Source organism: Chaetura pelagica, unplaced genomic scaffold, assembly GCF_000747805.2.
Source record: "Chaetura pelagica isolate M959 unplaced genomic scaffold, ChaPel_1.0 scaffold872, whole genome shotgun sequence".
NCBI lineage: Eukaryota > Metazoa > Chordata > Aves > Apodiformes > Apodidae > Chaetura > Chaetura pelagica.
Window position 1 is genome coordinate 173,846 of NW_009952388.1, and position 22,716 is coordinate 196,561.

The 22,716-nt window shown below is 48.3% G+C and overlaps 2 protein-coding genes across 2 annotated transcripts in view; one reads left to right on the top strand and one right to left on the bottom strand.

The window, feature by feature from the left end:
- DOK1 (docking protein 1, 62kDa (downstream of tyrosine kinase 1)) overlaps window positions 1-367 on the top strand; it is a 16,263-nt gene extending 15,896 nt beyond the window's left edge. Inside the window, exon 4 of the mRNA XM_010008184.1 lies at window positions 5-367. Within this exon, the coding sequence (XP_010006486.1) occupies window positions 5-367 (363 nt within the window). The remainder of the gene's footprint in view (window positions 1-4) is intronic.
- A 4,422-nt stretch (window positions 368-4,789) lies between these two features.
- M1AP (meiosis 1 associated protein) lies at window positions 4,790-20,490 on the bottom strand. The gene is made up of 9 exons (XM_010008175.1): window positions 20,242-20,490; window positions 18,544-18,723; window positions 14,556-14,733; window positions 9,927-10,100; window positions 8,347-8,497; window positions 7,337-7,478; window positions 6,595-6,801; window positions 5,139-5,294; window positions 4,790-4,930 (listed from the first exon to the last, which is right to left on the bottom strand). Exons 1-9 carry the CDS (start codon window positions 20,488-20,490, stop codon window positions 4,790-4,792), a joined length of 1,578 nt encoding a protein of 525 aa, XP_010006477.1.
- Window positions 20,491-22,716: the final 2,226 nt, after the last annotated feature.

Consider the following 22,716-nt stretch of genomic DNA (forward strand, 5'->3'; position numbering starts at 1 on the left):
CGAGGCCTGGCGCACCCAGGGCCACGACGGCCGCGGCGGCTATGAGTACCCCTACAACCCCAGCACCGATGACTACTCGGTACCTTCCTTCCAAGCCAAGGCCAAGGGCCCCAAGCCGGTGCCTGCCCCCAAGCCCCTGGCAGCCTTGATCCATAAGGGTGGGGAGAGGAGTGGGGAGCTGGGCAGGCGGCAGGGGAACCCCGCTCCTGAGAAGGCTGTTGTCAAACCCAGCCTCAACAGCAGCAACAACAACAACGTGGAGGTGCTGTACAGCCAGGTGGTGAAGCCCCAGCCCGCACGGAGGAAGGAGCAGTCTGTGGATCAGTACAGCTTGTTGCCCGTCTATGAGGACCTGGGAGAGATCTAATGTTCTGCAGCTGCGGGCCTGCCTGGCAGGGACTGGGGGCCGGGGCAGGACCAGCCGCCATCCTCCTTGCGTCCTGGGGTGGCCTGGGACTGGGGACTGCTCTGGCTCGGGCAGAGCCCCTCTTGCTCACCAGTGCTGAGGAGCTGCTTTTTCTGGGGGCCCTTTCCACAGTGAGAGCAGGAGAGCTGTGACTGCTGCCGGTGCCAGGGTGCTTCTCCAGCTCTGGAGCTGGCTCCGCTGCCACCTCCCGACTTGCAGGAGGGCTGGCTGTGTCCCCTGCGCCTGTTGCTCCAGCTCTGCTCTGTCCCGCAGGGCTGGGACCCCACTGCAGTGCATGGAAGGCTGCTTGCTATCAGTCTCCAATAGTATTTTTATATCAAATTATTTTAATATTAAAATCTGTGTGTCTCAGAATGAAACTCTTGCCTGTGGCGTGTCTGGGCTGTCAGGCAAAGGGGTGGGGAGATGCTGGTGCAGTGTGGTGGAGCAGGGCAGCCTGGCTGAGGTGTGCCCATGGTGGCACATTTGTGCCTGTGCCAGAGCTACTGAGTAAGAGGAAACTGTGAGCTCCGTATGCCAGGTTCAGCTGTGGCTGGGAAACCCTGACACCAGGGGACTGAGGGATATGAGAGTCAGGCTCACAGATACCTTTGTGTTCTGATCAGGACACAAAATGTTGTGATGGCCTGAAAATGTGTGGGTCTCCTCTGAGTGTAAAGCTGGGCAGGGTCTGGCTCCAGCTCTGCTGCAGGATCCATCCTTTGCAAGCCTGATTCCTTTGCTGATTTCCCCCTGTTCCCAGATGCTCTTAGAAGATCTGGGATCGCCCAGTCTGGACCCTGTTGACTTCAGTGGCAAAAATTGTGCTCCCTGCTGTGTGGTCTAAGGCTAGGAAGTTGGCTGGGTTTGCTGTGTGGCCAGCCTTGGGCAGAAACCTATGCAGGTGGAAAAAAAGGTTTTCCTTTTAGTGCTTATAATGGTTTTGAGAGATTTTTATGTCACTTTTGTTTGAGGCTAGACCAGGCACCCTGGCATTGGCAGTCTCTGGGTCTGGGATGACTTCTGCAGGCTTACCAGCCTGTCGATACAGCAGCAGAACACCCAGTGATGTACTTATTTATGCAGAGGACTAAGCATGATTTCTGCAGCCCTGGCTTAGACCCAAGGAGCCACAAACTGTTGGGGAAGTCTGGAGGCTCACGTTCTGGTCCCCATGCAGGTGAGATGGTGACAAGGTGGTGAGCTTTGACTGGACATTGGCCTGATGCCCACGTTGCAGGGAGGAAGCCTCGGTCCTGCAACAATATGGCAGAGCTGTAGCCAGGACCAGTTTGTGGCTGTTCTGTGCTGTGTCCCTTCCCCACCAGGGTTTCGCTGCAGGAGAAGGGGAAAGGCCTCAGTGGCTTTGGGAATCTGACCGAGACTGAGGTAGTTCCTACCTGAGACGAGGCAGGAGCAGGAGGCATCAGCTGCCCATGGTTGGCTGCTGGGTGGTCCCATGCTTGTGTTCCTGCCCACAGTGGGTCCATGTATGCACCCCAAGGCCAGTTCTGCCTGCTCCAGAGCAGGGCTCCAGCATTGCTTGGGGAGGCAGCCCACCTACCTGTGATCCTTGCCTGTGACTCCAGTGAGAGGTTCCCAGACTTGGGTAATGAAGAGCAGCCTCCCAGGAGCAGAGCCCCAGGGCCGTCCCAGTCTGTGGGGCCATGGGTGTTGGTGCCTCTCCATCCCTGCAGTCACTGCACTGCATCCATTCTGTCCCACAGAGCAGCATGTTGGATGTGCTGGGCTGACCCAGCTTTTACTAAGGGTGGCAGGAAGGAAGGAAAATGCTCCAGCATCTGTGCCAGGCCAGTGGTCCCTACGGGCCCTGTGCTCCACCTGGCTGAGAGGAAAGGATATTTATGTTTCTTGGCTTCAGCAGTGACATCATCTCTCAGAACAGCCAACTTGGGAGTAAGAGGGAAGTGTTCAGGACAGGAGGAACGCTCCTACGTGTGGCCTACTGTGTCTCTGCACACTGCCAGACAAGGGAGACAGCCCATTCTTCTCTGGCTTGCTCTTGCGGACCAGACCTGCCATCTGCTCAGACTGCTGCTCTGTGCTTCACCTCACCTCCTGGCAGCAGTTTGGGGTGCAATAAGTGCCCTGGGAAGGCACGAGAAGGAAGGTAAATGCAGAGTGAGCCTTTGGCTAATGCTTGGCAGCTTATCCTGCCAATTTTCTTACAGTGCAGAAATGGTCCTGGAATGGAGCAGTTTTGTGCCTGCCTGCCTGTCCAGGTGCTGTGGGCCAGACTGGGTGGTGCACAGGAAGCCCTCTGCGTATCAGACTTTCTCGTGTGAGGACAGCCCATGTGCTTCTCTGTTCTCTGCTAAAAGCCCATGCCCCAGATGAACTGAGAAACGTGAGTACGAGTCTGGCACCACAGCTGGGATGCACCAGAAGCAGAAGTCCTGGTCTCACTAGGCCAGGTGGCAGTTTTTACTAGGAGAAAATAACCTGGGAGCTGCTTGAAGCCTAAGCAACCTCTTCCCCTTGAAACTACCTTTTTCTGTTTCCTGTTCTGAAATCTATGTCCTTTTATGACTGCTACTCCTTCCCTCTAGGGCCTAGTGTGGTGCAGACGTCAGAAAACTGCTCTGCCAGGACATCCGTTCTCACCGACAGCAGGGAAAGCACCTAAGTTCCCTCTGGCTGTCAAGAGATGTCAGAGCAACAGCAGTTACTGCTGCTTCACCCTGTGGTGGCCAGGTGGAGGTCTTTCCAACAGGGACTCCCAAACAGCCCCAATTTTGGAATTTGCTTCCCCTTACAGTCCCTTTTCCCTCTTCCCAAGTTTCCCCTTTAGCAGCTTCCTTCTATCAGCAATACATGACAGGCCCCTCTTTGTTCACCCTTTCCCACCAGCAAGGTGTTTTCTTGGCTTTGTGCTCCAGTTCCATGTTTATGATGTGGTTGTTGAAGTAATTTCCACTGTGTGATCAGTCAAACTGGTCACACACACACCATGGCCCCAGCTAATCTGCCTGATGTTTGTCATTTTCATACTGCTCTCTGCTTTGCATACCCCACACTGGGCCCTGTTTGTGCATTACTGCCCTTGGCTGCTCCATCCCTGCTTCTGGTGGCTGTGGGCTGGTTGGCGAGGCAGGACTGGCTTCCAGCTGCACACCCCAACATGAGCCTGCAAGGCCCTGTCCTCAAGTACCTTCCCTTGACATCTGCCTGAGATGAAGTGTGTGCCTCTTGCTGGGCATGGACCTGCTTCCATAGCATGGGAGAAGCAGGTCCATGCCCTGGGTGGCCAGCAGGGCCTGTTACTGAGGTGGGACCCCATGGAAAAGAGCTGGCTCTGCTCTCCTGCAGCAGCAGTGCCCTAGGAGCAGGGTGGTTGCCCTGTGCTGTTGGTCAGCTGCAGGTGTCCCTCGGGGCTGGATTGCTGTGTATACGCTATAAACCACAGGCAGGACGTGAACGTTCTGGTGCAGAACTTTATTTTGAAACAGCTTGTCAGAACAGAGTAAATGGAACATAAACCCCTGCTGGTGCTTGGCACCTGGGAGGCCCAGTGAGACTCCACCCCACCTTGGCTTGGTGGAGCTGCCCTCAGCTCCTGCCCAGCCAGGGGCAGGTTTCCTATGTCTGCACTGAAGAACAGGTCACATCTGTGCAGGTGCTGGGCAGCAGCTCTCTGGAAAGCTCTGGGCCAACTCTCCCCATGTTCTGAACCCTGCCCAAAGGTATCTGCTGTGCTGGCTTGCATGACAGCCCCACATGCACAAACAGGCCATAAGGAGCAAGCAGCAGCTGGCTGGGGATGGGTGCTGTGCTGCAGTGCCTGTCACTGCTGGTGGCCAGGGGGGCACTGCAGCTCCTGTGGTGCCTGCTACAAACCCCTCGTGACAGCTCAGCTATGGCAGCAAGCAAGTCAGCCTTGTAGTGCTGCTCATAGAACAGTCTTTTGGACTGTAGATCAAGTTCAAAACCCCATTTTATGCCTATTCAAACACCCTGCTGATGGTGCTTCTGCAGGATGAGGGAAGCCTGACGTTACTGCCTGCGTTATCTGTCTGACTTCCTCAGCACCCTGCTTGCAGCTTTTCTGCCCCCGCTGACACCAATCTGTGGTTTGTGGCCTGAACTCACTTAGGCTCAGAAACCAAAATGTAAGGCCAGCTGGGGACATGTGCTGACAGAAGTGGGAAATAAGGGGAGCTGCAGGGGACAGCTGGATCTCAGGACAGAGGGCCCCACAGTAGCAGGCTTCCTGCAGATGGACTTGGTGAGTAACACAACCATAGAACAACAAGGAGGAACAAGCAATGGGAAGTGCTAGTCTGGCCAACACCAAGGGTGGTGTCTTGTCCGGCTGCTCTGGGCCTGGCAGCCCAGCTCAGAGCTGGCCCTAGGGCACCCACATCACTGCAGGAACTCCTCATACTCTTGAGGGAACAGTGAGTCCTCGCAGGCATCTCTCCTCCCCGCTGCTGCTCTGAATGCCTGGGCAGGAGGAGGAGCCATCCGCAGGGGCGCCACTGTGGCCCTGGCTCTGCTGGGATGCTGCAACACAGAGACAGGAGTGTGTCCCACCCACTGTCCCGCAGTGTCTGCAGGTGCTCAGTGTCCCTCTCCTCAGCTTGTGTGACCCCTCTGCCCTGCTGGCTGCTGTCCCCCTGCTGCTCAGGGAGCTGCCTCAGCCCTCCCACAGGAGCTGGACCAGAAGGGCAGAAGAGAGACCAGCTGGGCTGGGCAGGGGCAGGAGACCCACCTGCTTGGGCTGGTGCCGCTCCGGGCGCTGCTCCCTGGGCTGGGCCTGCTGCCTGGGCTGAGGTTTGTACAATGTGCTCTTCAGGTATTTGTAGAGGTTGCTCTTAAGGTGCAAGGGGTTATAAGCAACTTCCACTTCCAAGCTGTTCAGGGCACTCTGCTTAGAAGAAAGAACCCAGCAGCTATGAGATGCTGACAGGTAGAGGCCAGGGGGTTTTCTAAGGGCTTTTTATTGGTTTTAGTGTTGAGGGCTTTTTTTCTGCAGGGACGAGTGTTACAGACGCTCCAAGCCACCCTGCAGTGATGGCAGAAGGGATCTTTGGCTGTGCTGTTCTCCACAAGGACCACTCTTAGCTGTGTATAGAAGAAGAGGCACCTGCAATCTGGTCTGAATGACTTTAAGCATTCCCTTGCAGGATGTAGTCCTACCAACTGGCTGGAGCACCCTGGCTGGGCACTGTCACCCACACCTCTGCCTCATGAGACAACTCTGCTTCTCCCAACAGACATGCAACATTGCTGTCTGTGAAGAAAGCTGTAGGATATGCTGGGTGCTGGGAAGAAGTTTTGGAGTGCTCTGTTGTATTCCCGCTGTCACTAGACAATTTCACAGCTGTTTCCTCCTCTACTCATCTGCAAAAACCCATTGTGAGGGCTCTGCCCTTCCTGCCATCACCTGAAGCAGAGGCAGACAACTCAGGAGAAGAACATGTGGATGCACAACAGGAGATGCAGAAGCCTGAATCTACTGGAAGAAGCAGGGACACTGACTTATAACTAACACACCTCCCTCTGGAATCTGAGGAGGTCCAAGTTCCCCAGCAAGTAGGGAGATGAATACATCTTCAGCAGCAGCTGCAGGTTCTGTGCACTAAGGCTGCTCATCACTGATCCCTGCATGTCCAACTGGGCTTCTTCCCACAGAAGCTTGTGCAGGGCTGCACTCACCTCTACGGGGCCACGCTCCCCCTCAGGGTGTTCAGCCAGGAGGGCTGGGAAGGCTGAGGGCAGCAGGAGCTCTCTGGTGGCCACTGCTCTGACCAGCAGGGTGGCTGAGTCGGAAGGGACAAGGATGTAGTAGGAATGCACCATGATGTTCCAGCTGGGACCAGTGTTTTGTGGCTCACGTTTGGCCAAAAGCATCCACTTCCTTCTCTAGATTGCAAAAGCCAGAAGTTATATGATCATCAGGCAACAGCCACTTCCTTCAGCCTCTGCCTGCAGGGCTGCTGGGCACAGGGCAGACATTCACACGCATTAAACTGGAAGAAGCAGGGACACTGACTTATACACACCTCCCTCTGGAATCTGAGGAGGTCCAAGTTCCCCAGCAAGTAGGGAGATGAATACATCTTCAGCAGCAGCTGCAGGTTCTGTGCACTAAGGCTGCTCATCACTGATCCCTGCATGTCCAACTGGGCTTCTTCCCACAGAAGCTTGTGCAGGGCTGCACTCACCTCTACGGGGCCACGCTCCCCCTCAGGGTGTTCAGCCAGGAGGGCTGGGAAGGCTGAGGGCAGCAGGAGCTCTCTGGTGGCCACTGCTCTGACCAGCAGGGTGGCTGAGTCGGAAGGGACAAGGATGTAGTAGGAATGCACCATGATGTTCCAGCTGGGACCAGTGTTTTGTGGCTCACGTTTGGCCAAAAGCATCCACTTCCTTCTCTAGATTGCAAAAGCCAGAAGTTATATGATCATCAGGCAACAGCCACTTCCTTCAGCCTCTGCCTGCAGGGCTGCTGGGCACAGGGCAGACATTCACACACACTCTGCATCATGCAAAGGATAGTATGGTCTCTGGGTGTTGTTTTTTAATTGAATGCAAGATAATTCTTAAGAAAAACATACAATCTTGCTTTACAACTTGTCAGTGATGCAAAGGCCTCCACATCCCAATTGGTCAATTATTTTCACAAAGATACACGTCTAACTCCAGCCCTGACTTTTGCAGTTCATAGCTCCAGACACTGGATGTCTGATGAGCTGCAGAGTCTTCTCTAAGGTTTGATGTGCTGTAGCATCTTTCCAGAGGCTGCATTGGCTGGAAGGATCTACAAGCCCAACTCTGGCCCATGAGATGAAACTGCAGCTTTGGAAACATGTTTCCTGGTGCAGGCTAAACAGATCCTGCTAGATGTGCACTAACTGTCCCTTTCAATGGCAATCCCTCCCCATGAGACTGCAATTTTCACACACTCACCATGAGACTGTGACATAGAGCATGGAAGCTGTGCTGGTTTGTCTCCAGTTCATCCCAGTCTAGCTGCCAGCAGCTTGTGGGCTTGATGATGAGGGGCAGTCCATACAACACAGACTCACAGACCCCTTCAGACTTCAGAGCCCTGCAAATACACAGCTCATGTCAGTGAAGCACAGCCAACATGAAACCAGCAAGAAGGCTCTACCAGATGTGACTGGCTCCATGGCTGTGGCAATTACACCTCTGCCTAAGGGATTTTTACTGGATCACAGTTTTCCTTCACTTAAATTGCCATGTGCTCTCCTGCACAGAACCCACCACAAGCACTACTGCAGAGCTCAGTGCTGCCTGCCCAGACAGGGCATTAATAAGTATCTGCAGTGCTTTGGCTGTGGCCTCTTCTGCACAGCACTGAGTGCTCTTCAGCTACTGACAGGATGAGAGTAATTTTAAGAACAACTGTGCAGTTCAGAAATTACACTTTTTTTCCTATAAATAAACCTCATAAAATACACTAGAGAGCATGACTCTTCTTGTTATGTTCTGCTTACTAGACATAGGCTGCTGACAGGAAAGAGAAAAAATTCTTACATTAAGTCCCACAGCACTATGAGGCTTTGCTTGCTTTTTTACTACTAGTCAACTACTCAGTTCAGGTTGTGACGTCCAGTTAATTGCTGTGACCTCATTAGGTAGTGAGAGAACAGCAGAATGTTATATGGAGCAAGGATTGCAATCTACAGAACTTCACTCTGAAGGAAACCAGCTGTTGTGGGGATGATGTCTGTGGTGTTATGTGCCAGTGACACTGTTCCTGGCTCTGCTCCTGTCTGCAGGGTGGGATGTGCTGGTCCATAGCACCAAGGTAACAGGGCTGGGGACATCCTATACCAGAACTTGCAGTCCCCCAGTGATGTTACTAGGTCCTAGCTGAAACTGCACAGAAGAACAAAGGCTGCTGTTACATCAGCCTGCCAGTTATCAAGGGCAAAGCACATAACAACACTTACTTTACAACCTGGAGTTTATACAGCACGGTGGCTGGCCAGGCTGCCATCTGGCAGGGTGAAGTCACATCTGCTGCTCTCATGGTGCCATCAACAGCCCCAGAAAGGAGCGCTGGGTCGAGCAATCTCTCCTGCAGATCACACTTCAGGCATACTAGGAGAAGAAGATGGGTTCAGGTTGCAGGGAATGGCACAGGACATGCTCAAAGCACTGACAAACACTAAGTATTTTCTTGCAACAGCAGCTATTAGGGAAGACCAGTGCTAAAGCCTGGGACAGAGGCAACAACCCACCCCCATTTTCCACACCAGGGGAAACACCACGATTGGTATGTTAATGAAACAACGGTTGGTAATTGGGCAGGCAAGTTCCAGTTTCAGTGATGAGGGCCAGCTGTGGAGGAAGCAGCTTTATTCCCAGTGCCACACAGGGTCTAGGGCCATACGTTTCCCAGCAGCTTTTCCAGCTGTGTTTGTGGGAAAACCCAGAAAGCTAATGACAGCAGCTCTGGGGCAGCATGATCACAGGAGCAGGCAGCTCCTCTGGCCTGTTGCAGATCTGGTGAGTGTGGGAACCTGAAAATACTGCAGTGTAACTGGGTTTGTCTTGGTAGCTATAATAAGACAATGCATCAAGTATGAAATTCAATGTTCTGATGAAGGAAAATCCACCTTTACCAAAATATCCTGACTGCCTGTGTGGGTCTGGAGGCTGTTAAGGCAGCTACTGCATAAACAAAAAGTCACACCAGGCTTTCTGATCTGCTTGCTGTGGAGCTTATCTGTGAAAGCCACCAGCAGCTGTGCAGGAGCTTTGCTTCCAGTTGGAGCTGGCCTGTGGAGCACCAGAAGAAAACAGGTTCCTGCTGCACATGAGCACCACGCTGGAGCTGCACATCCTGCCCTACTGGAAAGGTATGGGAAGGGGATTTGCTGAACCTGCATGTGCAGCTTCCCATGGCAAGGGAACAACTCATGGGACACAGCTGTGTCTGCTGGAGCTGTTGGTGTTTTCAGTGCTCACCCAAGGATGGATTAGGGATTTGGACTCAGAGAGCAAAGGGAAAAAATTTACATATTCCATATACATTTTCTCATGTATTATTACAACTGCTGGCAATTCCAGCTACAACATTAGCTATTTTAGTTTTAAAAAATAGATATAAATACAAGCCAAGTCCTTTTGTAAGTCAGCCTTTATTCAAGTGCAGCTCTGGCACAGCCTTTTAGTATCAAACTAAAAACAAATTTTAAGGCTAAACAACTGAGCCAGAAGGTCCTAGGCTGTCAGTGTGTAAGGTCCCTATTACCTTGACCAAGTGCTATAAATTCAAATACTCTTCAAGTCACATTTTTTTGCTGCAGAATGGAAATGAATTATAGCATCAGCAGCCAAAAGACACGGCAGCAACCTACAAGTATTCTCAGCCTGAGACAAGAAATTCCAGACAGCTTTTGAAGTCACCCAGAGACCTTCTTACTTGTGTCTCTAAATGTGAGGGAACATGCCCAGAGGCCTGGGTAACCTTTAAGGATCTGAGATTTAGGAGCAGGAATGCAGAGGGGAAGAGGAAATGAAATACTTATGGTGGTCTTGGGTGCAGTGGCCTGGCTGAAGCCTCCTGATGGAAGGAAGAGGTGGAGATGTTCTCTCTCTGTGCCATAGTCATGTAGCCACATTTTAAACAGCATCTCCAGGCTGATGACATTGTCCTCTACAGTTTGCACATCAATGTCCATTCCCAGGATTGCAATATCTGCAGGAGCAAAGGTGGAAAGGCACAAGGGTTTTCAGCCACGGAAAATAACATTATTTTGCATTCCCCAGCACACTTCACCTCCCCTCGAGGGCTTCCACATAGGAAGTGTTTCAGAAGCCGTTGCCATGCAGATCACAGCACAGCCCCCTGAGCCACCTCTGCCACAAGGATGTTGCTGGGAGCTGAGCTCCACGGGCTGCACCAACACCCTTCTCATCCATCAGTGGGTGCACTGGCTCCAGCCCACATAGGAAGTGTTTCAGAAGCCGTTGCCATGCAGATCACAGCACAGCCCCCTGAGCCACCTCTGCCACAAGGATGTTGCTGGGAGCTGAGCTCCACGGGCTGCACCAACACCCTTCTCATCCATCAGTGGGTGCACTGGCTACTGCTCTCTTCAGAGGACTAGCTGCCACTGATGCAGACCATCCTCCTCTGGGGCCACCTCAGCGTTGGCCTCAGAAACTCTTCTCACAATTTTAAACCATTCCCTCCTTTTCCCAAAGTCAGGGACACTGGACACATGATGATAAAAGAAATCAGATCACAGAACTGAAATGCTGTGTTAACAGGGATTGTGCAGAGTGCTGGAGAACTGCTGCTCCTCATGCAGGAGATGAACCTTACTTTGCAATATGGCCCTGTGACTAAATTGCTAAACATCCTCACCATGTGTTTAAGGGAGCAGCTGGTCACAGACCTGAGGAGAAGAGAAGGAAATCTGAACCTGGACCCGACCAACACAGAGGACTTGTTTCACCACGTTGCTGCTGAAGTGCTGCTTGATGACAGGAGCTGAGCAGCAGAACATCCTCCAACACTGTCCTCCACCTCACACTTCATCTCCAACAAGTGCAATGCTCAACTTTGAGACTTGTTAAAAAGAGGAAAAGTGGAAAGTAAAGATGTCTGCAAGGATGTAGCAAGTATTTAAGCTGCCATGTTGGAGGTGCAGAGCAAATGACCAGGGTCCAGCAACAACAGGTAGGAATGAAGGGAAGTTAGGGAGTTCTGGACAAGATTAAACCCATGCAAAAAAACACCAAATAACTCAGTGGTGCATCCAAATTACAAGCCAACACAAAGTCTAGCAGTTGTGGGGTTGGATTTGTTTTTAAATAACAATACATTTCATTTTATCAACTAGCAGCCAGCCACTGCATCTATCCAGTACTGCCACACACTCTTCCCACCACAGACGCTGAATATGTTGCCCTCTCTACAGGATTTAGAACCAATCACGATCTCTGCTCCAGCCTGCAGCCCGGCCAGCGCCCAAGCTGAAGCACTGAAGAAACGTTGCAGGTTCCAGCTCTGCCGCACAGAGGAGCTGCTTTGCAGCAGGAAAAAGGGTAGAGATGAGGAGATGCAAGTACAGCTGCCACCTGCCAACCCACCTGCCAGGCAGGAAGGCTGCTTGGAAAGTGTCACCTAGAGAGGATGGATTCAAAATCAGTGTGTGCAAAAGCTGCTTTGGACATGAGAGCTTCCTGGTTTAGGGACCTCATTTAAACCATCCCTTTTGAAACTTTGGGAAAGTGAGGTGAAAGAACTTTGAGGAAGCTGAGAGAAGAGGACACAGCCAACTGAGCCACACGCAGCAGCTGGAACAGCAGGGAGAGGCAGAAGCTTGCATTGATTCAAAGGCTCTTTGTGAAGCCCCACATGTCCACTCTGACTGGCAACATGGAGGCTGCTAAGATCTCAGAAAGAGGACGATGGGGCCAACTGAGAAAAGAGCTCAGACTCCAGCCATCTGACATCAAAGCCCAGAGCAGGTCAGAAGAGATTTTGAGAGCAATTTACCAAAGTCGTTACAGATAGAATAACATTTTCCAGGCTAATCAGACTCGCAACATTTTAAGATCTCTGGTCTCTCAGGTAGAGCTCTATAAGACAGTAACAGAAAAAATAAATTGGAAACTGTCATTTGCTTCCAATAAGCTGAGATGGAGAGGGCATAAAACTAATTTCTCAGGCAGAGGATTTAAAAATATATTATTTTAGACGTGCTACTAATATAAACGCAGGATGCAAAGTCACAGCAATGCTGTGTATATTAAAAATGTAAGTAGGTTCAAACAGTCACAAAACAAACTATCAGAAGACATATCCAGGGTGGGATGAACCCCATAACTAAGTACTGCATCACAATGTGTGTGTTGTGGTGCTGAGCAGAGCACTCAGCCTGGCCCTTCCTGCATGCTTCATCTTGCAACTTCAATGTTCCTTACTGCAAGTTTTTCTAATGCAAGGAATTTTTATTGGAGAAGCAGCGGAAAGGAGCTCAAACAAATAAACAATCCTCACCATAAAGACTCTTTTTTCAGAATACTTGGACTATCCATTCCCTGGGGCTGTCTGTGGTGGTGAGTTTTCCAGGGTTTTCTCTCAGGGTTCCAGGCAGCAGTAGCTCAATACAAAGTCCTGACAATAATCCTCACTTGAGAAGGCAGCATTTGCAGCCACCAAAACGCTGTCCTCTTCCCATGTGGGCAAGATCAGGTGCTTTTGAAGAACCTTCAGCGTCCGAGCTCTAGGCAACATCTCCTTTCACAATTTTGTAAGTGGTGATTTTGGTGCATTTGCATATTAAATTAATTCCAGAGCCAGGTCAGAGTGACAGAGCTGTGACAGGGCTGACTGTTCCTGGTGGCACCGGGTGCTGCTCCGGGAGGAGCTGCTGCTCCCTCTGGCCCGGCAGCGCTCCCTGCAGATTTGCTCCTCGGCAGAGCCCAGGACAGGCTGTGTCTCTGTGGGAAGCTTTCCGCGGGTCGTTAGCGGGCTGACAAACCTCCAAGTGCCCGATGACCCAGCTCCGGGTTCACCAGGGTCTGCAGCAGCCCGGTGGGATGGGGGCCGCAGGACAGGGGTCCTGTCTGCAGCGAGATGCACCTTGGCAGGGCTGTGCTGCAGGTGGAGGAAGCCAGCCTGAACTGCTGCTCAGCAGCCTTTTATCACCCTTGGGCAAGAACTGAAATAACTGAGCAGGTCTTGGAGTTAGGTAAAATGAAACACAGGAATGGAACTTGCAGAAGCAGCAGCATTGCAACCTACAGGCCCCTGCCACTGCCCTGCTGGCCTTGGATCACCATCTGGCTGGCATATCTGAAGTCTGCTCAGCATCTTTTGCTTTGAAAGGCTCAAAACAGGAGCCAACAGCAATTTCTGTTTTGTTTTTTTTTTTTTTTGTTTTGTTTTGTTTTTAAAATTTCTCATTATTATAGCTTAAATTCTCACTAGTGAAAACGGTCAGATCAAGGAGTTCTTCAGAGATACAGCCAGAAAAATAACCTTCAGAGGCTGCTCTTCCACGTGTCCAGGTGTGCAAGGGATGGGGCAAAAGGGAATCTGAGATCTGCATCAACATTCCCAACCCCTACTTTGCCAATTGACCCGAAGTTTGCTACTGCAACCAGAGAAGAACAGCTAGAGACATGTAAGGCAACAATATTCAGTGTTACCTGTCAGTAAAACCAATATTGCCACTGCTAGTAGCAGGTCTTACAGTAGCTTTGCAAGGCATCAGGCCTCAGGTTTTTAAGATTGTTATCAGCTAGTTGTGAGAATTTGCTGTGTGAGCCAGAGCTTGCTACCAGGTGTGTCTTGTTGATGGGGGTATAAGTAAAGGCCTTTAGAATGCAGGTCTGGCTTGGAGAGTGGAAGCTATAGAGAGCACCTTGAAGGGCTACTGGTTATTGAAGAAGTGCACCCTTGAGAGCTGAAGAAAAGCTCCTCAGCATAGAGGAAAGAAGCAGCAGCCAAGCAAGAACCACATCAGTGACAAAAACCAGCTCATAAACAGGATAAGTACCTGACTTGGTCTGGGGAAGTAACTCTTCTCTGTGGTGTGATATGTGGTCTGGGGGAAAGGACTAAAGGTGAAGAACTGTCTAGAAACCAAATTTCTTGTAAAAGGTCTTGAGTTAGGTGGGGGGGAAGTGGGTTATCTCTGTAGAATAGTTGAAATGGTAAATGGCCTGCCTGCTTCTCATTCCCCTCTTCTGCCTGTCTGCTTGCTCTTCTCTCTACCTACCACCTGCTTCATGGATTCTGGCTGCCTTGCCTGCAGCAAGGACCCCTTGATCAGCCAGTCAGGAGCCCAGGGGGATGTTCAGCAGGGTGAGTGTGTGTCTGAGTGTGCTACCCCCATAAACTTGGATGCTTTTTTTTCTTCTTAATCCCCCAGCAAAGTTGTATATCAAGACAGTATTAGGTAATTCCAGGATGCAGTAAGCCATGAAGTCTCTATGCTAATTTTGCCCAAATGTGCTAAAGCCCCAAAGAAGTGCTGTGGTAGAAGCTTTTTGGTGTTCCTCCAGGCACAGTAGTTCCTGCTTAGATATGTGACACTAAAAGGCACAAAGGGAAGTGACACATCTGGGACCAAAGCATGGACTGGTGGTTGTTCTGCTGTCCATAGCTTCCCTGACTACTCTGCCTTACACTCACCATTGCTGCTGGGCTCTTCTGCTGGCATGCACTGTTCCACAGCCTCAGGCTCCAGAAAGTCCCTCTTCAAAACCTCGATGACTTGTATTCTTCGCAGACTCACAAGGTCTACATCTTTTAACTTCTTTTCCAGCTGCTTCACCATTTCTCTGCTGGACTGGCTAGTCAAAATTGTGATCTGAAACACAAAATGGGGTGAGAAAGAGCTGCCTCTAATCCTGTCTAGATAGGTGGTGATGCCTGGTCTGAAGAAAGAGCACAGGGTGGGCAAGTATGATATGTTGCCTTTTGGAAGCCCTCAGCACCCTTCTCAGGACCTGTGCTAAAATCAAGTTGCTCTAATACTTCAGATCTCTACATTCTCTGAATTGCTTCTCTAGTTGTATTTTGGATATTTTTCAAATGAAATAGGATCAGTATAAATTGTATCCACTAATGAAGCCACCAAAAAAGCTATTCTTAATGTAATTTACCTCAGCCTTATAAGGCATGCATTCCTGGGACAAATACTGGATGCCTGTTACAAAGGGCTCGAAGGGAAGGAAGGCAGTGGGAACAGGGCATGAAATACAGTTTGCATGGAGCAATGGGGAAGGATGAGAGCAGGTGTGACTGGTGCCTGTGGAATCTGCTGTGGTATGGAAACCAGGAAAACTGTCTTCAGTCTGGACCTTATTTTGAATGTGGTGAAGGGAAGAAGTGGTTGCTGAGAGGCCTCTAGCTGGCAGGGATGGGAAGGGGCTCCTCCTGCCTGTTTGACTGGTGTGTCTAAGACTGCAGGAGGGGTTTTCTGGCAGAGATTCTGCAGCAGCTCAGGTGCAGTTTGCTGCATGGAGTGTCTGAAGAATGGCGACATCTCCTGGGTTCCTGAGTTCCTGTCATAGAATCATAGAATCCTAGGGGTTGGAAGGGACCTTGAAAGATCATCTAGTCCAACCCCTCTGCCAGAGCATCCTCCCTAAGACACCTTTCAAGTTAGAATCCATGCATGTTTGAGAGGAGGTTTTTGTTTGCTTGTTGTTTGAGTGTTGTGGTTTTGCTGCTGGTGATGGGGCTGTTGTTGGCTTTGTTTTTTTTAATTACTAAAATCTATGACATCATTCTCTGGTTTGGGTATGCGTATATATATTAATTTAATCATACAGGCTGCTGGTTCAGCTGGGCATGACAACCAGCTCTCAGATGGCCCTGAGCATCTTATGAAGGGTCTTCTTTAGGTGGGACTTCATATCCAGGGCCAAGGATAGTGTAACAAACCATGTGAAATCACTATTTTCTAGTATCAGGAAGTAAAACATTTGGTTACCCATCAAAATTGCTGATCAAGTGGTATGTGGTCAGATTAATTCCAGAAGAGTGGAGGACACCCTATTTTCCAGACTGATCCAAGTGTACGAGAGTAAATACAAGTTAGTAAATTGTCAGAAGAAGAGGAATTAGTATTGCATCTATGTACACTGTTCTTAAGAGAAAATGAAACTAGAAGGAAAAATGGTGGTCCACCCTTTCAAATAGGTATATAACCCCACAGTCTGTCACTGCAGTTGTCCTGCAGCCCTTGGCAATGAAAAGTATAATATATTAAGGGAATCAGGATTGCTTATTGGGGTATAAATTCCCTATAATCCTAGGTAATGTAATTTTGAAAGCTGCTATCTCATTCCTTCAGCTATACAAGATTTCCTGGATTTTGTTGTGTGTCACAAAAGATCTTGCCTCAGAAGTGTCCTTGGTTTGTTCCAACACCCAGCTTTGAAGTTAGAGCATAAATTGCATTTGAAATGGTCAGGAAAAGTACCTCAAGGCCCTGAGAAAACACAGAAGCAGGAAATTAGGAGAAAGATTTCCTGGATAGACACTGGATGTGAGTCTCAATTACAGCTGGGAGAGTCTGTCTGACCACACCATGACTCTGGAGAGGTTTAAGGAGCTAAAAGTAGAAGTGATGTTGGTTATGACTGGGGAAATCTCACTCCTGGAAGTCTGGATTCCCTTCTAGGACTGATAAAGCTCCAAAAACAGATGGACAGTTTAGAGTTGATGTTTCCCCATGTCCAGAGGAGAACACCACTTCTGAGTCCTTCCCTTCTTGACAGCTGCCTGTCCTTTCACTTCAAAACAAACAAAAAAACACCCGAAACCAACCAAACCAAAAAAACCCACAACAAATCAAAAAACTTCTTCCTAGTGAACCTTGCTCTGCTTTCCATATTTGCATAATCTTCTTGTGTTGTTAGCAGCTTCCCTCCAACTTAGGCAAGTGTACACATGCAGCTGAGGATACAGCCCCTAGTGTGCACCAAAATCTTGTAGGTCCTGTCCTGGGACTGCTGAACATCTGCTGAACATGTGTCCCCCTTTTTACAGGAATCTCCAGAGGGATTTGAGGACTTGATATATTCACACAGGATTCCTGGCTGTTGGATCTCAGCTAGATTCCTAAAAACATCTCAAATCTTCAGGTATGTTCACTGGGGTGAACATGGGCTTATGAAAACCAGGTCATGCCAGAGCTTCTGCTCAAGCTGAGCAGTGATCCCCATCTGTGAAACTGGCTTAGGAAGCACTGCACAGACCTGCTGTGTGGTCATGCTCACTGAGAAGCCTGGGAAACCAGGCACCATATAGATGTGCATTGAAATCCCAGGCAAGCATCGGGCTGTCCTGCCATGCCAACTCATCTCACTGTCCTGTCCAACAAGACTTAAGTCCCTGTTCTTTCCTTTTTTTCCAGGCAAATCAATGGCCAGTTCCAAAGCTCCACAAAGCCTGAGCAGAAAGGAAATGTTTGTGTGGTGTCTCAAAACACTTTGCTCCCACTTACTAGGGCTTTCCTCCTTAGAAGGAAGATTGTGAACTGCTGTGATATGGGGTACAGAATAACACACAGCCCAGAGTTGGGATGAACAGAAATACCTCTCCCAGTACAGGAATGCTTCCTTAGCTGAGGAACTTGCTTATAGGCTGCCTTCTGTGAGATGTTATGTGGTGTAGGTGGAACATAAGATACACATTTATAAAGCATTATTTATGCAGAGAGAGCTCTTAGTGCATCAGCAGCTGCACCTTGTTCAGGGCCTTGTACATGCAAGGGGTGGAATCAGTATCCCAGCTGGCACAGTTTTCTCCTTGTTCTCTAGGGTATGGGAAAGGCACCAGGTTGCCCCATTCTTTGTGTCTGCCATAAAGCTGTCAGAGATCCCCTTTTCCATGCACCCAAGGTAGGGATGCAAGCCAAAGGCAGACTTGCTTCCTGAGCTTCAGGGCTGTCTGCTGTGCAGAGCTCACCACAAGGCACTGCAGCCATTGCCAATGTGTGCTGTAAGGGATCCTGTTACACCTGCAGGGTAGGAGCCCTGGGGACCTCACAAGCTGCCACCGAGGAAAGAAAAATGCTAATTATAAACAAATCCTCTTGTTATTCCAATACTGGCCAAATTTTCTTATTACTCTGAAAACTGATTTGAAGAGGACAGTGTAAAGACAATGACCATCCTGTAGCCTCTTCCTGTCCTCTGTAGCCATGCCAACTGCTCTCAGGACGAAATGCATCTCTGTGTGACCTCACCTCAGTCAGGAACCTTTGTAGAAACATCCTATTGTCTCAGTGGGAGTTTCAGACACTATGATTGCTGAGTGTAATCATAGGGTGAAAGTCGTGTGCGTAAGTGCTGTGAGTGTCTTTGCCTCTGACACAGTTCTGTGACAGTAATTAGAGCTGGGAAAACAGTCTTAAATGGCTGGAGATCAAATTATTTTTTATGCTGTGAATGATGTCAGCCTCCATAAGCAGCTCAAACCTGGACCTGTCTTGTTTCCATGATCACTCAGAGATTGCCAGGTGGGGTTTTGCACTTTTTGGAGGGTTTATATTCTTAATTACTCTCCTTCCCATGGACCTTGGACACCACACAGACCATCCTCTTAATGCACTTGTGAGTGGCAGGTCTGGCAAATAGCTCCCACCACCTTCCCAAGGCTTTCTTACCTCAACAAAACTGTTTGTGGAGCCTCCTGCTATGTGTCTGCTGTACTGCTTGAACTGCTGCAATCCATCCTGCACAGCTTGCACCACTCCACTGCCTCCCTGGGGGAAGCAGCCTTCTCTTGGCAGCGCACGGAGCTCTGAAATGCAGGCTTGAATTCGTGCAAAGTTTTCTCTCACTTGCTGCAAAACAGTGTTTGGTGAAATGGAAGGACTTAATTTTCCATCTTGTAATATCTTCAGATCAAAACTAGATGCCTTTCTATGGGAAGTGCTTTAAACATATATGGGTACTTTAGTGAAATAGAATAGCCTGTCATGAAAGAAGCCAAACAATGTTCTAAGGGCTCCTCTGTCTTTAAAAACTATGCATATCAAAATGAGGAATTGTTATTTAAACACAAAACACAGCCTATCATGAGCAGAAGACTCAGGTGATGGGGCAAGTAGAGGGATTACCAGATGGGATCTGAGGTTGCTGCCAGTCAGCCCATGTTGGATCAGGGTCAGAATATATGTAGCACATACAGAAGCAGGTGTTTGGCCCCCAACACTTACTGATTAACTTGGATATGGTGCAAAATGAGAGAAAACAGGCCTGGAAGCAGTTGTGAAACAGACTACCTAGTCCATCCTATAGTGACATGCCAGGATGTAAGTTGATCCTAGGAAGCAAGACAAGTGTCTGTTCTTAAAGCCCTAATCAGAGTGATTTCACACCTCCAGAAAATTTCTTTGGTGTCCCCTTAGCTACCCCTGTGACATCTGTAACCTGTTCTACAAAATAAACAGTACCATAAGCCATAGTCTTCTTGCAGATCACATCTGCTATGATTTTTTTCCCCTGTTGGCCTCTGCCTTTCCTGAGATGATCGACAAAACATTCAGAATGTTTTCACTATTGCTGATTTAAGTGGAAGGGTTAATACTGTGTGTTTACATTGCATGAGAGTGCTCAGTGTGACTGTTTTTAACATTCTGTCTTTGTAGGGTCTTGTGAACTTTATGATGTTCTGTAATTACAAATTTTTAGTGTGGTGTCATTCTTTATTCTGCTGTGTATCTCTAGATGAGTGAATAGTTGTTCTTACTGACTTGGATCTATATAGTTAAAATCAGTGTAGATCAGCACTGAGGGATGTGGCTTAGTGGTGGCCTGGCAGTGATAGGTTTACAGTTAGACCTGATGATCTTAAGGGTCTTTTTTGACCTAAATGATTATATGATATCAGGAGATTTGTCACATTTGGCAAGAAATATTTTGAATTCTTCTTTCCCCTTAAAAGCTGGAACCCCTCCCAAAGTGGTAATATTTGTGTAATCAAGACCTATACAGACCATTTCACTATCCACATTACTACAGCTGTAGAGCTGTGTTTGATTTTGATGGAGAAGCAGCAACATAGGAAAGGGAGAGCTACAATAGATGTTTTAGAAGGGAATGGCACACAACCCAATTTATGTGCACATGGGCAACTTCACAGATCAGAAATAGGACATTCCTTTCAAACATCATTCTTTCCTAGAATTCACTTCTTTTGTGAAGTCTATGAAACCATTTCATTTTTTAAAAGTATTAATCTTTAGATACAAATTTGTCATTTTTAGGTATAAATGTGTAGTAGACCCAATGAACAGTTTAGTTAATGAGCTACAAGTATGTGTTGCACTTGTGTGCCTGATTCCAGGTTCCACACCCACCGTGAAGGGCAGCAGACACTCCTGCTGGCTCTGCACCACGTAGAGGCTCAGCAGGGGCACCCGGCAGGGGCCAGTCCAGCTGCAGGCTAAGCACAGGGTGTTTTCCAGAGCTTCAGAAAGCACAGAGCAGGTGTTGGTCCAGGAAGGTGATGTGACATCCACGATAAGAATCCGTGATGGCTGCTGCCAGCGTACTTTAGTGGCAGGAAACATTCTCCGTGCTTCTGAGAGCAGTTTTCTGGAATTCATGGCTTCTGAACATGGGTGCTGGATGCTTAGTTGTCCATCTGAATCTGCCCAGGAAAAATTAACAAACAGCAGCAATGAGTGAGACACTCCCTTTCCCATTCACTTGAAAGCAACCTGAGACATAGCAGACAGTCATGGACCAGAGTCCTGCTGCCTTCTGTAAATCAGTCATTGTCCATACTTTAGGACAAGCAAAAATGCACACTGTCTAAAGGGTTCAACTACAGAAAATGGATGGTAGATACAAAGTAAAAGGCAGTCTCCAGCAGAGATGTGACCTCCAGCAGCTTGTGGACAGCAAAGCTTTGAACTTCTACTCCTGTTTCTGCAGTGGCCAAGTGATGGTACCCAACACCCTGAGGGGAACACCACCTCACTCCTTGATACCAACTGCCAGACAATAGTTGACATATCCAGAAAAGGCCAGCATGATGCAGCAAGGAAATCCTGCACAGACACCAGTTTTACTTTGTGTCTAACAGCTGGGGTTAGCTCTGTGCTGACAAAAGCCTCAGTGAACCAGCACTGGGGTTGCCCTGCAGTATCTCTCACTGCTCAGGAACATGGGATGCTGCAAGCATTAAAAAACCTGTAATGTCAGAAACAGGAGTAATGGTGTTAAATTGAAAGAGGGGAGATTTAGGTTAGACATGAAGAAGAAATTCTTCCCCATGAGGGTAGGAAGGCACTGGAACAGATTGTCCAGGTAGGCTGTGGCTGCCCCCTCCCTGGAGGTGTTCAAGGCCAGGTTGGATGGGGCTTGTGCAGCCTGGTCTGGTGGGAGGTATCCCTGCTCATAGCAGGGAGGCTGGAACCTGATGATCTTTAAGGTCCCTTCCAACAGAAATCATTCTATGGTTCTATAATTGGACATTTGTTCCCCTTGGCCCATTTCCTTCCAATGCATGTATCTTAAGCACAAAAGCCAGCATCTTGCTGTTAAAAAATTATTTGTATTCCTTTATAATGAACAAAGATCCTGACTAAAATCTTCTATTCACTAAATCTATCTGCACAAAACACTCAGTGCTCTTCTAAGGATACAGAAAATGCTTTAAAAAGTCTTCATAACAACAGTAGGATGTAACCATACAAGTCTACTTGTGCCCAAAACAGTGTGTATAATTGCACATACCTTCTCAGTATGAACCAGAATAAATGATTTTTCCCTAGTTACTGTATTTCCTACAGCCTCCAGTAGTTTGGAATAAGAATTTCTGTAAGTCTTGAACAGAGTAAGAAATGAATTTCTATTTGATGTATTGTCAGGAAAAAACCTTATTTCTAGGGTATTTGTCACTGAAGGCAACACAGACAATTTCAGAGCTGGGTTCATTTCAGAACTAGTGAAAATGTTTAATCATGCACTTATGTCTAGGTATCTTGCTTTGATTTAATTGGAAAATGAAAAACTGCCAGATACCATTTTACTCAGTGTCTCTTCCAGAAATTTACAGTTTACAGGACAGTTTACTAAATTACTTCACTGCATCTGGGAGAATACTTGTCTATCTGTATTTTTTGTGATGAGGCTTCATGTGACTGAATTCTGCAAGCCCCCAGTGCTTTCTTAAACAAGGAAACACACTCCACCCTGCAGTCAGAAATCTGGAAGAGTTGGGTGTTGGATTTGCATTGGTTTCAGAGAGAAAAATGAGCCTTGATTCTGAAAAAGACACACTTTTCCAAAATTTGAATGAATTCTCTCATTCTTGACACTAACAGACTTGGCTTGTCTTACACTGCTTTAGTAAAATGGATCCCTCATCAGCTACTCTCTATCAACTGAATGTGTTTCATTTCTTCAGAACTGGCACCTTAATTAACCTCTGCTTACTAATATTAATAAGATTTATATGCAGTTCTCTGTACAATACTTGACATACAGTACAAACTGCCCACCTCTCAGAGCCTACACACCAGTTACACTTAGTTGGGATGAAGCTGGATACGTGAGGAATTCTGTGCAGCTACTAGTGCTGATACAGCACTAACTTGCTGCTCAACACAACTTCTCAACTGCCAGAGCAGTTGCTAATGGTGATGTACATCTTACTCAATGCAAGAAGACAGATTTTTTTTTTTTTCAGAACTAAAAACAGACAAAGAAACTTCTGCCATATTGAGTGACTTGGGAGTGCTGATGACATTCCGTCTTCTGTGGTTAATTTATTCCAATTATATGAAACCATTAAATAAAACCCAAATCTAAAGTGTAAATGAGAG

Bases quoted from the DNA above. Each gene is read 5' to 3' on its own strand.
- M1AP (XM_010008175.1), bottom strand. From the start codon at position 20,490: ATGAATTCCAGAAAACTGCTCTCAGAAGCACGGAGAATGTTTCCTGCC. The intron at 18,724-20,241 runs GTGGGTGTGGAA...ACTGTTTTGCAG, and splicing joins AGTGTCTGCTGCCCTTCACG to CAAGTGAGAGAAAACTTTGC. The intron at 7,479-8,346 runs GTAAGTGTTGTT...GTGTATTTGCAG, and splicing joins TATAAACTCCAGGTTGTAAA to GGCTCTGAAGTCTGAAGGGG.